This window comes from Chelonia mydas, chromosome 1, assembly GCF_015237465.2.
Source record: "Chelonia mydas isolate rCheMyd1 chromosome 1, rCheMyd1.pri.v2, whole genome shotgun sequence".
NCBI lineage: Eukaryota > Metazoa > Chordata > Testudines > Cheloniidae > Chelonia > Chelonia mydas.
This window is the reverse complement of record NC_057849.1, coordinates 251,486,098-251,500,499: the sequence shown is the minus strand read 5'-3', so window position 1 is coordinate 251,500,499 and position 14,402 is coordinate 251,486,098. Positions and strand designations below refer to the sequence as shown.

Genomic DNA, 14,402 nt, shown 5'->3' with positions numbered 1-14,402 from the left:
AGTCACATTTCCCAATTGAAGAGTTTATTCCAGCAGAAGGAGAGTCCTTACCAGCAGCTGCTGCCAGTTGCAAAGGAGTTTCCGAGTAATTTTCCTCTCCATGCTCTAAAGAACCTTCTACCTTTGCTCCAGCATCCAGCAACAGCTATAAAGAAAATGCACCATTTAGAGTTGTTGGTGACATCACAGAATTCAGAGTTTATGAATCGTGAGAAATTGAAGTCTAATATTTATTATCCACACATTGGATGCAGTGAAGACAAGTGACATGCAAATTTTTTTCTATTATTCAATTAGTTCTTTTTCACTCACGATACACTGTCAGACTCCTAGAGTATTAGTGAATATTCCAAAGCCAAACAAGTACTACCCAATGTTCCTGACCTGGGCATAAGATCAGTAGTGTGAAGTAATGCACTAGATTGAGGCACTCAAACTTGGCCTAACCAACAGCCTCACTGACAGCTTGCCTGGAGCCCCACATACTTTTCATAAAACGGACGAGATTTCAGTTGTCTCCGTCTTTAATAGAGAGATGTTTCCAGAAGAGAAGAGGGTTTCAGGAACAAGTTGTAGCAATGCATGCTGGAACCTGCAGTCTCCTGGGGTACATTTCTATTTCATTATTATTATTAAAGATGAGGCTGGCCATGGACAGCACTACAGAATCCGAGGGGACACATTCAACCTGTCTTTGGCCATCCATACCCTAGATCTCCTTTGTCTAGTGATTCATTAATTGTGCCATGTTGACACAACTACTTTGAAAAACAATCTCTCTCAACTCTTGATATGCCATACCACAAAGCCAACATATTCACGTCATTTCATGTCTGGATAAAGTGATTGAGCACTCCTCTGACTATGGAACAACTCAGAGGATTTTTTTCTGAAATATCACATGTATTATAATATTTTAATAAATGCAAATATTGTTAAGAGTGTAATGAATGAATAAACAAACACATACAACGAATGGTCAGAAAGGAGCATGAGGAGTTGACAGACTTTCTTTGATGCAACTGTACTTTAAAATGGTCCTATTTAAACCTCATATTGGTTAAGATTTGGAGGCAGAGATCATCATATCAGATCAGTAAATGATAGAAGAAGTAACCAATATGAATATGAGAGGGGTACCAGGCTTGAGATGGATGCAGATTACAACCCAACTGGATAAATAAAAAGTGAGATGCAGGTAGGGAAATACAGTAATACCTGAACTACAGGAATATGTCCATGCAACACAGCAAATGTCAGAGCTGTCCAATGGCGGGTCTCGGGGTGGACGGATGGATATTTATGAGCAGTACTGACAACCTATAAACAAATTAAAGTTATTTTCTTTTAAAATGGCCTTCAAAGAGCTTTAAATAATAAAACTCAACCTGCCTGAAAGCTAGGCACATGGGTATAAGTGATAGAAAAAAAAACTCAGAAAATGATTGGTTCTATATATTTTTTCCAGCAGAGTTTTTACTTAGGAAGAATTTTTCATGCTGTTTACTGAGAGATTGATCAAAGCTCATAGCAAATAAAGTCTCTTTTCCAAGTGCTGTTGCTCCCTCTAAATCACTGCCCCCCAGCAACTTTTACAGATTCAAAATTTGCACAAGGGCTTATGCCAACACTCACTGAGGAGGTGGCTCTGTCAGGATGGTTACATTTAGGGACACTTCCTATTGACTTCAGTGGGCTTCATAGTATGCTCACTCATTCTTCCCTGCTCCTGGGATTGCTTCACAGCATTCTGAGTTTCTCAAAAATCCTGGAGTGAAAACCTGACTCTACTGAAATCAATGGGAGTTTTGCCACTAACTTCAATGGGACCAGGATTTCACCCCCGGTCTCAAGTTTAAAGACATGTAACCCATGTTGCTGTTCCTTGACTGGAAGCAGAAGACCATTTAAAATGGATGGAATCTAGCACCATTTAGAAGATACTTAAAAAAATCTGTTTACTACTTTCTCCCCTTCTAGTTAAATCTAAAGGTGTGCTGGGCCCAAAATAACTAAAAACTGTTTTCTTTAAACAAAAAACCCTTTCATTTGCACATCAGTCCTTCCTCCCACTAAGCATCAATATTTAAAGCCTCTAATCTTGACCTTGGGCAACTGATGTAATTGCTCTGTGCCTCAGTTTCCCCATCTTTAATATGATGCAACTCACAGGGATAGTAACATTTTATGAAAGGTTATAAAGCACTTTGAGATCCTTGGATGGAGCATGACACTGAAGTGCAAAGTAACGATTGATTAATTAATTATTATTAGTCCATGGAAAGATAGCACCGGTAGAAAAACTGAAGTTGGACTGAACGAAGCATTGGCCAGCCACCCTGCGAAAGGCAGGGAGTTTTACATTCGCCATCTTATGTGCTTGGCATCAGATGCTTGGCTGCATCAGCAGCCATCATGGCCAAGCTTCTGACATAACGTCCTGCTAGCCATCCCCAGGGCTAACATCAGGGGTGAGGGCAGAGAGGTAGTAGCTGGTGTGGCAGTCATGGTTTGTCAGCTGAGGAGAGCTGCATGAGACAGTTGGCTGTGTCATCCACCCCAGCCAAAGAGAAACCTTGAGTTCCTAAAATCACTTTGCTCTGCTCTGCACACACAGAGCTCTAACACCAGAAGAAATGTGCTGAAGTCTAAACTTAGGCCTGTGACGTCTCAGAACCTGGGAGCACTGTGTAATGAATGGGGTCAAGCAGCTCCAGCCCAGCAGTAGAGGGAGAAATAGCCGTAGACGAGGTGAATGAATAGGCTTGGTTCAGGATAAACTAGTCCCTAAATGTAACCATGTACCAGCTAATTACATCCCATCTCACATGGATTGGTATTGGCACAGGAAAGCTCAGGGAACTCCCTGTGGCGTACACTGAGGAAATGCAAGTATTAACATTTTATTTTATTTCATTTTTTAAATTTTAATTCTTTTTAGTGAATTTAGTGCTTGTGAATAGAGTGGGATTGACAACCCTGGAGACTAAAGTCCTCTAATTTTCTACAAAACAATTACAGCACAGGCAAGCACCCCTCTAGGGATTAGAGCAGGGGAGTCAAATTCATTCTGTGGACAGAGCCAAATTAAATCTTCAGTTATGATCTGTGAGCCCTGTCTACGAATTTAGACTCAAGTGCTACCCTCAATCCATAGCAGAGTTCTCACTGAAAAATAAGAGTAAAATATGCCCTTATGTAGACACTAAGGCCGAGATTTTCTAGAACAACCTCTACATTTGGGTGCCTTTATTTTTTTTAAGATACCTAGGTTGGGCTTTTCAAAAGCACTTACCATTGGGGTAACTCTGCTCCCACTGAAGTCAATGGGAGTTTTACCACTGACTTTAATGGGAGTAGAGTTAGGTCAACACTGAGTGCCCCTCTAAGGCCTGACATTGACATTTGGTACACACAGCCACGCCTCTCACCGACTTCAATGTGAGTTTTAGGTACTCAGCATATCAGGAATCAGTCCCTGGAGTCTAAACTGGGGGATATTTGAGAGCAGAGACATCCTGAATTAGGGGTCACTTTTGGAAATTTGGGCCAAAACTTTTATTTAGCAAAGCAAAGTGGGGAAAAAATATACAGGGCAATTTCAAGAACACTTATTTCACCCTTTGTTTATTTGGCCTATATTCATGTAATCACCCAATTTGCACACATTATTGTGGTAACTGTATATACAAATTAGCTGTATAACTGCACACCTTAATTATTTGAAGATCCTGCTCTTGAAGTGTCATGATTTAATTTTAGTGAGAACTTTCCTTTGAGATCAACCAGGGAGGTTCACACCCCTCTGAAAGCTATTGGTTCAGGTTGTCTTCAGACTCAGGAACACAATACTGCTTAAATTTATATGTAGTCCAAGTTTAGAAGGTTATTTACACAGCCACAAGGACTGAACTCCCTTTTTATTTGAAATGAAAGCTTGCATTCTGCAGAATCTGAATTTGTTAAGGGGGGGGGGGCTAGAAAATAAGAGATCAACTCAGAAGGCCAGGTGTTTGACACCCTGGGTTGCAGGACAGGTCAGTTTCCATGCCTGTCAAATCTCTGGCCTCTTTATTGCAACTGCTATGAAGGGGGATAATTTTTGCCAGCTGATGGTTGATTTGGGGGAGGCGGGTTTGTTCCACTAGGAACTGAACTGAGCTGAAATCAACAACTGATTTCACATAAACCACCGAACAGCAATCAGATAGTAATGACTGTCAGTCACTATCGACCTGAGTGGATTCAAAGTGGTGACTTACAGGTGAAAAATTGTGTCCTGCCCCTAATGCCCAAACCATCCATTATCCTTTTTTCAATTAAATTAAAACAAACAAACAGACAAAGTAAAATGTCTCACTGAAAGTAGCAATTACACTTTAATGACAGCTTTCCTAAATCCAAACAGAATGGATGGAACACAGATAAGTGAATCAGACAGTTTAATTTATTCATGACCTCAACAAACTGAAATGATAAGTATTTACAAACATGACAAATAACTCTTCATGTATTTTAAATGGCTCTTTAAAAACTTATGCCACTCCACGCAACACGGGTAGGTAACAATCTGTTTGGTGGACAGACTGTATGTTTGTTACATATATTCACCAAGAGATATTTACATGTTGGAAGCCTCCTTCGTCCACCAGCTTTCATCAAAGCCTTTTTATAAAACACAACAATGTACCTTATATTACTTGTGTGCTGTTGGGCGGTAGATGGACAGCTCAGTGTATAAAAGTTCTCAAACTTGGGGACAGGGGCATTTGAAAAGTGTGCTGCCTTGACCTCTCTATTTTAACTCACCTGTGATTCAGGAAGTCCCATCCTTTGCATTAGAATTATGACTCCTGAATGAGCAGCTTATATTTAAAGTTCCGGGGCTACATTCTATGCTAATTTACACTGTGCAATTCCAGCAAAATCAGTACTATTACATTGGGTGTAAACCACTGACAAACTGACCCTTTAAGCGCAATGGATCCCAATACTGAGTTGCCCCGGTAAGTGCTGTGATCATTTCAATATTCATTTCAAATGTTAACGCTTTTGGTAACAGAATTTTATTTTTAAATGCCTTGGGGTTTTCCTCCTCTGCTATAATTTTAATGGGCTGTCTGAGATATAAACAAAGAAAGAAATCAAAGTTGTAATCATAATAAAATGTCCTCACCTCAACATTCAAATCTGCTCCAGCATCTAGTAGCATCTGCACCATAGCCTCATCACCCCTGACACAAGCATACATCAGTGGAGTCATGCCCTATTCATTGTTTGGAATTAAAAAACAAACAAAGGAATTGACAAATTTACAATAGAATCTTAAAAAAAAAAAAAAAAAAAAAAAAGAGTTAGTGCTTTAAATGTATATTGTCAAGATAAACACTAAATGTTTAACAAAATCTTACCTCTGTTATAAACAACCCTTTAATATTATTAAAAGCTGAACTTTTTAAAAATCTAAGTTACTGTTATCATTTATGTTGTTTCCTTTCTGCGTTTTACTCAACACAATGAAATCAGATTTGTCAGTTTCATTTCCTAGTTCTTGTATTCTAAATAAAGAACAATGTTGTCTTTGGGCTCCCAATAGTAGGGGAACATTTCAATCCAAAGCAATAAGATTTCCAATGCAGTTAAAAAATAACAAATGAAAATACTTCCATTCATATTAAGGTTTTTGTAACTCTTGTTTTATAAAACCTAGAAGTTGAGTCTATACTTCTTGACAGTATCCCTTTAACAACATAATGAACTCCCTTTAGATACGTTAGACTTGAGCGCTGTCTATTCACTGTCAGCATTGTTAGCACTTGGAAATCTAGAAGCTTTGTACACAGTCCTAAACAATTACTTAATTTTAAATGAAATGCCAGACAGCATTGTTGGAAGTTGCTAGCTCTAAGGATATGCTGCCCTATGAAAACTAGATTAGCTGACCCTTCACTACGGAAACTCTAATCTGCAATTTGTATTAGTCTGGAATACCCACTGCAGCTGATCAATATTTCCCTTAAGGTTAGTGTTATTTTGGCAATGGAAATAAGTCTAGATGAAATCATGATGGTATAATTAAATCTACCAAAATTACAGCACAAAAAGCTATTTATTAAATAAAAGTGGGGGAGGATCAATCAAGAGTGTGCTTGTTCCATGGTAAGTTTACCACTGGACCATGGTACCTCTACTACATGTCTATTGTCTGTCTTATGGTCCCATATCAATTTCCTGTCACATGATCACACATTTTCTGCTTAACCTGTCCCTTGCCGTAGAGCAAAATTATTTACAGAGACAAATGAGGTGGTCAGAATGGGCAGAAGCTGAGCCACTGCACTGTTCTCTCTAGCAAGAACTGAGCTCCAGCCTTTTTGCTGAATTAAACGTATTTCACGTTTTCCTTGAGAGGAAAAAGCCTCTTTTTCCAGGCTGAGGTTTGTTGTGTTTTGGGGCAGGTGTCTTTTAGCAAAAATAAAAATAAAATGTTGGGCCCGATGCTGCGAGGTGATGAGCATCTGCAATGACCACTGTAATCAGTGCGCACTTAGCAGGATCAAGTCCTTGATTTGCTGTTGAGAAAGATGTGCTTTTAAATCTATATATTATTAATAACTGTAGAAATGGGGGTCATGATCCCATTACTCATGTGAATAATCCTGATTCTGTCTGACAGCTGCACTAAAGTCAACGAGAATACTTGGGTGAGTACAGATCACACTCAAACAGGACTTCATCTTGCTCCTATTGCAGCCAACAGTAAAAGTCCCCTTGGACATCAGGGGCCTATGGTCAGGCCAATAGGAAGCTGCATAGGATCAGGCCCGATGTCTCACAAAAACTGTATGCGAGCGTTGAATTTTGATAACTGGGGATAATTTTTAGAACATAAGTTAAAAAAAACATAATTTAAAAGAATAAATACTTTACACAAGGAGCAAATCAAATTTAAAGTTAAAATGTGACAGAAAAGGATTTAACAAAACAAATGTGGACTTGATCCTGCAAGACACAGCACATGCGCAGACTGCTGCCCCGCACTACTGACTTGAATCGGGCTCTGTCTGAGCACAGCAGCCTGCACACTACAAGTGAAATCTGGACCCACTGAAGCCAATTGGAGTTTTGCCACTGATTAAAATGGGGGCAAGATTTCACCCTACACATTGCAGGATGGGGGCCTAAAAGTTAATTTGAGATTCTGATCAGCCCCGTTCTGCAGTTCTTCTCACTGCTGTTTTTACATATGCCCTTCCTGGAGGTTTGCTCTGTAGCTCAGGCTTGCTCTGTGTCACTGCATGAGACCTCTCACTTCATATGTGGGAGGAATATATTTTTAATGAGCACATAATTAGTGCTCAACAAATAATAAATAACACATGCAACTAGCACACAGGGAATTTGTTTTTTTTGGCAACATGAAAAAGTTGTTCTTTCAATATTCAAGTCACTGGCGGCTCAGTCCTACAAGATGCAGACTCACTTGGCTTGGTCTGGCAAAGCACTGATGCACACATTTAAGTCAAATGTCACATAAGCATCACTTTAAAATTAAGCAGATGATTAAGTGCTTTGATGGATCAGGCCATATGGAGCAGCACTTTGCAGGACTGAATCCTTGGAGCACAGCAATTTTTCTATGAAAAGTTTCAAGGTGTAGAATTATTTAAAAGAATAATCATTTAAAAGTACTATAATATACTAACCATGGAATGAACTCCATGATATAAAAACAACAGTAATAGTTAGTATTTACCGAGTACTTCACACTTACAAAGCACTTTATCAACGTTAACTAATTAATGTTATAGGTCAGTGTTCTATCAAACTAAAGCTATTAGAACCGTCATCCATCCGGGATCTTCTAGCGATACCTAATCCTGCCTAAGTGTGGGGTGATGGACTAGATAATCTCTTGAAGTCCCTTCTAGCCTACAGGTCTCTGATTGTAATATTTTACGTTTCTGTAAAGCCTTTCATCCCAAAGCATTTAACAATCATAGACTTCAAGGTCAGAAGGGACCATTATGATCGTCTAGTCTGACCTCCTGCACAACACAGGCCACGGAATCTTACCCACCAACTCCTGTAACAAACCTCTAACTTATGTCTGAGCTACTGAAGTCCTCAAATAGTGGTTTAAAGACTTCAAGGAGCAGAGAATCCTCCAGCAAGTGACCCGTGCCCCACGCTACAGAGGAAGGCAAAAAAAAACGCAGGGCCTCTTCCAATCTGCCCCGGGGGAAAATTCCTTCCCAACCCCAAATATGGCGATCAGCTAAACCCTGAGCATATGGGCAAGACTCACCAGCCAGACACCCAGGAAAGAATTCTCTGTAGTAACTCAGATCCCACCCCATCTAACATCCTATCACAGGCCATTGGGCATATCTACCGCTAGCAGTCGAAGATCAATTAATTGCCAAAATTAGGCTATCTCCTCCATAAACTTATCAAGCTTTGTCTTGAAGCCAGATATGTCGTTTTCCCCCACTGCTTCCCTTGGAAGGCTGTTCCAGAACTTCACTCCTCTGATGGTTAGAAACATTCGTCTAATATCAAGTCTAAACTTCCTGATGGCCAGTTTATATCCATTTGTTCTTGTGTCCACATTGGTACTGAGCTTAAATAATTCTTCTCCCTCCATGGTATTTATCCCTCTGATATATTTATAGAGAGCAATCATATCTCCTCTCAGCCTTCTTTTATATTATATTCATACAGCACTGGTCAAATGCAACCATCTCTGGGGTGGAAGCTGGCTGCCCCCTGCCAAACAGTGTACTGCAGAACTGGAAGCAAAATGGGAACTTTTGGCTAAAGACACCAGGATCTTTAATATTTTTGCAGAGCAGATGGGAACCTCAATTCTTAAGGTCTTACAATAAAGATCCATTCACAGTAAACTACATGGAACTCTACTTCAAAAGGATGAAGCACTGTCCATGGCTGCTAAAGTGTCAATATTTCCTGCTTGAGAATTGGGAACAATCTCATGAGCTTCACAGTCCAAAGTTTCCACTGGTGGGCAGTCATGGAGGTAAATTTACTTCTGGATAAAGCTGTACACTTTACAGAGACTTCCCTTTTGTTGTAGTAATCCTTAGTATTTCCCATGTTATCTGTAAGTCATCACCTAAAAGATAAGATGACTAAACAGTAATGAAATATGGAGATTTCTGTCTCCAGATCACCAGTTCAAATTGGGGCCTATTTCAATATGCAAGTGAACATTATTAACATTCACTTGATGGGGGTTTGGTGGTCTATGTGAAATGCATTGTGAACCTCAGACCAGTTTGTATTGGAAAGATGTCCACATCACAAAAACCAGCATCCTAATTGGCACTATTGTTCACAAGCCAGGGTCAACTATGTATTCAGATCGACTCCAGGCACTCCTATGACCTTTTGATGATTTCTCCTGAATCAATGTAACTTTAAAAGTTTAAGCTAACTCATGTGCTATATCTGCCTCAACACTAAAGAAAAGAATCCATAATTCCTACGGGCCCAAGTTTAGCCTGAATGTACACCTGATGGAGTCTTAGTAACAGTAAGTAACAGAGAAAAAGGATTAAGTTAAGAGCCATCTGTTTATAAAGTTAGAGTGTTGGAAGGTTGTTTTCTTTAATAAATAGTCACAACTCCTGGCTTTTAAAGTTAAATTTTGTACCTGTTCACTCATGCTGTTAATTCCATCTGGCCCCAGCAAAGATATGGCCTGTTTAACTAGATCCGTTCGGCCGCAGTTCAGCATTCGGAATCCCAGATCCTGCTTGAATTTAGCTTCTGTGGCTACTGCATCCAGTTTTCGAGAAGCACAGAAGCAGTCGTCGATTCTGTGAATTGTGAGAAATAGCTACATCAGAGAACAATCAGAGGACAGACACCATCATTTATGGCATCACTGTTTCACTTTACCTTTGAATGATGCAGGTCCCCCGCCCACCACTCTCACACTGTCACCCTCTTTTGCCCTCTTGATATTCCTTTGAACCAGCTGCAGCACTGAAGTGCTGAATGTGAAATGCTAATGCAAGTTAATGGCTTTTATTGTTCATGTTGTTTACTTTAAGTCAGTTGAAAGGTAGCTTTTAGTCCATCTTTTCTATTTTCTCCTACTTATGTGTGTTACGAGAAACCAGGTATATTGTTCTAACTGCACATTAGTTCTCCTCACCCAGGGAACAGTCCAAACCTTGTGATCCCTGCAAAATTCCCATCGACTTCAAGGGGCTTTGGGTCTGGCCCTGGGTGGAGATGGACTTTAATCATAGATGCTTAAACAAAAATAATAAAGTATCATTCCAAAGGCTTCACAAATGATATGAATTCAGCTCTGCTAAAAGATAGCCCCTTCCGGGGCAGAAGGTGGCAGCTCGAGGACAATCAGTGTTCAGCACACTGCACACCAGAAGAGGACGACAGCAATTTTGGCCAGGCAACCAGGACAAACTTCCCACCCTTACAAGCAGTGCCATGGAATCTTCAACGTTCACACCGAGTAGTTAAGACATCAGTTTTTACGGTCTTATTCAAAAGATCCTCAAGCAGCAAACTGTGCGGAGCTCAATGTATCTACCTCAGAAGGATGAAGGGCTGGGTGTATCCAGTCAGGATTTGAAGCTGCAAATCCAGAGAAGACAGGCATTTCATATCTGATTCTTACACAACTCAGCCTTATCTTGTTAAGGAAAAGATGTATTTTTCTTTCACGCTGATACGTGTTTGGGAAGGGGTGGGGTGTGGAGTCCAATTTCTCAGCACTCTTTGGCCTGTACTCTGCTGTATAGTTGTAAGGGACAGCACCACTTGAGTTCTAAAGCCTTCCACTAACAGCAAGTCAGGAAGGAATGGAGTAATTGGGAATGAAGAGTCTAAATAAGGATCAAAAGGGAAAATGCCAAATGTAGATCTAGGAGTATTTTTATTCTAATAAATTACTTAATAAATATCAAAATAAAGTGATAAATCTTTGGCATCTATGTAACAATTTTCATTGTACAGAATATAGAATAATAGAATAGAGAATGTATACTTCTACATAATATATGATTAGGGTTTTTGATTTTAGGTTTTAACTGATAAACACCAACACCCAGCCACCTTCCCCCACAAAAAATTAAATCAGTGTTTTTACAAAAAAACCCACCAAAAACAACAGAAATGGTTACTTGTATCTAAGGGCTCATCTACACAGCAGTAATGCAGACTGTGGGGATGTGATTTCTAAAGCACACTCACGGGTTGCTCATTAATTGGTCTGTGTAGACCCTGCTGGTGCACACCAAAGGTTCCCTAATGTATTTTAACGTAGTGCTGTTTGAAACTGTACAACAGTAAAACACACTAGAGAACATTACAAAGAGATTTACTCATTACAGTATGTGCAAAGAGAAAGCCCCATAACCCCCCCGATTTTAGGACATCTACATAGAACTAAAAAACTGATGCAGACAAAATCAAGCACTCGACAGTTCCATCATTACCCAATGGCACAAGGATGAAACTTTATCACAACAATGAATTTGTAAGATTACTTAAGATTACTGCAGAGCACAATAGCAAGTAATGGCAATAACAGATTCTCCTGGAATAATATGCTTACAACATAGGTTAAAAAGCAAATCCACAATAATACTGTCTTTGCACAATAGTTTGAGCCAATTTTAAAAAGCACAAACATGCAGGATTCAGGTCAACGACACTGAGATCCCTGGGAGCAATCGCTGCTTTACTAGTTCACACAGTATGCCACATGTTTGGCACAAACTACAGCTGCATTTGTTACTCATAACAAGGGCCCTACCAAATTAACAGTCCAATTTCACGGTCATAGGATTTTAAAAATGGTAAATTTCATGATTTCAGCTATTTAAATCTGAAATTTCACGGTGTTGTAATTGTAGAGGTCCTGACCCAAAAAGGAGTTGTGGGGTGGTCACAAGGGTTGCGGTGCTGCTACTCTTACTTCTGCACTGCTGCTGGCGGCGGCGCTGCCTTCAGAGCCGGGCAGCTGGAGAGCGGCGGCTGCTGGCCGGGAGCCCAGCTCTGAAGGCAGCGTCACCGCCAGCAGCAGCGCAGAAGTAAGGATGGCCTGGTGTGGTATTGCCACCCTTACTTCTGTGCTGCTGCCTGCAGAACTGGGCCCTCAATCTGCAGTCACCGTCTCGGCCACCCAGCTCTGAAGGCAGCAGCGCAGAAGTAAGGGTGACATGGTACGGCATTGCCACCCTTACTTCTGCGCTGCTGCTGGTGAGGCGCTGCCTTCAAAGCTAGACACCCGGCCAACAGCTGCCGCTCTCTGACTGTCCAGCTCTGAAGGCAGCGCAAAAGTAGGGATGGCAATACTGCGACCTCCCTAAAATAACCTTGTGACCTCCTTGCAACTCCCTTTTGGGTCAGGACCCCCAATTTGAAAACGCTGGTCTCCCCCGTGAAATCTGTATCGTATAGGATAAAAGCACACAAAAGACCAGATTTCATGGGGGGAGACCAGATTTCACGGTCTGTGATGCGTTTTTCCATGGCCGTGAATTTGGTAGGGCCCGACTCATAACATCATAGCATAAAATGCTAGTGACTGCATGTGCAATAAATATAAACATAATATAATATTTATTATAAAGATACTATGGGAGACTGGGTGTTCAACATATTTGTAGGAGATTGTGAACTTCTAAATTTTAGCTGAACATTTCCAGATTTTTCAGGCCTAATAGAATATGGTCCAAATGGCTGACAAACAGCCACAGAAAGATTTAGAAAATATCTTAAACCTGCAAAAGCATCTGCCACCAGGAATTACTGCTTACATTAAACTATTTCTTCACCATTTACACATATATGCATATAATAGGCAAACTAAATATACAACAGGCTAAATTCAATGCTGGTATACGCAGGCACAGCTCCACTGAAGTCAACTTAGTTTGGTGCATGCAAAGTATTACTAAATGGGCTTCTTCATAAAAGGATTAGGTATGAATTGCACTATACACTCATACAAGGCAATAAGGAGGAGTACAAACTTCTCTTACATCCCTATGTGGGTTACAAGACCTGGAGTTTGGGGGTGTAGGAGTTAGTTATTCCTCCCCAGAATAGGAGATTGAAACCTGGGGTCCATCTCCCTAACAGCTGGCCAGTGCACCGGACCCAGCACAAGGGTGGAGGTCATAATTTACTCTTGATATAGGCCATTGGCAAATTCTCACTGCTCTATAGCAAGGAGGCAGCCGGGAAATAATGGGGTCTCTGTCCATGACTAGAGCTCTTTGGTACTACAGTAATATAAATAAAAGAATAGAATAAATAATAAAATAAACAACAACAACAACGATTCTGAGTCATATTGACTCTGGGGGGCTACTCCTGGGTGGTGCACGTTATACACCATTCTTTGCTTGGGGCTGTTGCCCAAATCTAAACACCTATTGCTTCCTGAGACATAGTGACAAAATATTCCTGAAGGAAAACTGGAGAAATGAGAACTGGCAGAACTACCATAAGGTGAGCACAAAATTGATTAGAAAAAAACAAGCTCAGTGTGATTATTGATGGTTCAATGCCTTGTGGTATCCTACAGAGGATCCATCACTAGTGCATTGCTGCATCCATGGCTAGTGGGGATTCTGGTTCCAGCTGCTGTAGCAGAGAGAAATATCTGCTAGAATCCCACAGACAGTATTTAATATTTTGACTCATGGCCCGGAGGAAAGAGTAGATAAATGGTCAAATTGGGGAGTGATTTTTTAAAAAGCAGGATGTGGGGAAGGGTAAATGCTTCTGAGGAGAAAATGTAACAAGATCTTGAAAAGTGAGAGTGATGAGTAGGTTGGAAAAAAATGAAATTCAATGATTATAAATACAAAGTAGTCTTAGAGACAGAGCAAAAATCAGGAAACACAAGTACAGAATAGGAGAACATTGGTAATACTGCAAAAAAAATGACATATGGATGGTATAGTAGATGGAAAATGGAAAGGGAAGTGTAATATTTTACCAAAAATCCCCTAAAACTCTACACGAACAAAAGCAAACAAAACAAACCCCAAGCAAACACAGTATTGAGCCCAATCTTGCAGTTCTCACTCACACAAGTAGCTGTATAGTCCCATTGAAATCAGTGGGACTATTCACATGAATAAATGCAGCAGGATTGAGGTCAATATTATGTTATATAAACAGAAGTTTAACAGAGAAAGAAACTACAGTAATGGACACAGCATAGGAACCAAATAGAAGAGAATGTAAAATTAAGGAGGTAAGTGAGCCTGTACATGGCATACTACACAAGGTTTGCACACTGCTACAGGAAATATAGTGATGATTCAGAGAGGTCAGGAAAGAATGGCTAAAATACTAAAAATCTTGAAAAATACGACTTACAAGGAATG

At 40.2% G+C, this 14,402-nt stretch overlaps 1 protein-coding gene across 2 annotated transcripts in view; it reads right to left on the bottom strand.

The window, feature by feature from the left end:
* Positions 1 to 14,402, bottom strand: part of BTBD11 (BTB domain containing 11) — a 275,212-nt gene that overhangs the window by 46,269 nt on the left and 214,541 nt on the right. For both annotated transcript variants that reach the window (XM_037880308.2, XM_043542358.1), the window contains exons 5-8: positions 9,677 to 9,842; positions 5,177 to 5,266; positions 1,219 to 1,320; positions 52 to 145 (exon numbers count right to left, since the gene is read on the bottom strand). In XM_037880308.2, coding sequence (XP_037736236.1) covers positions 52 to 145; positions 1,219 to 1,320; positions 5,177 to 5,266; positions 9,677 to 9,842 — 452 coding nt within the window. The remainder of the gene's footprint in view (positions 1 to 51; positions 146 to 1,218; positions 1,321 to 5,176; positions 5,267 to 9,676; positions 9,843 to 14,402) is intronic.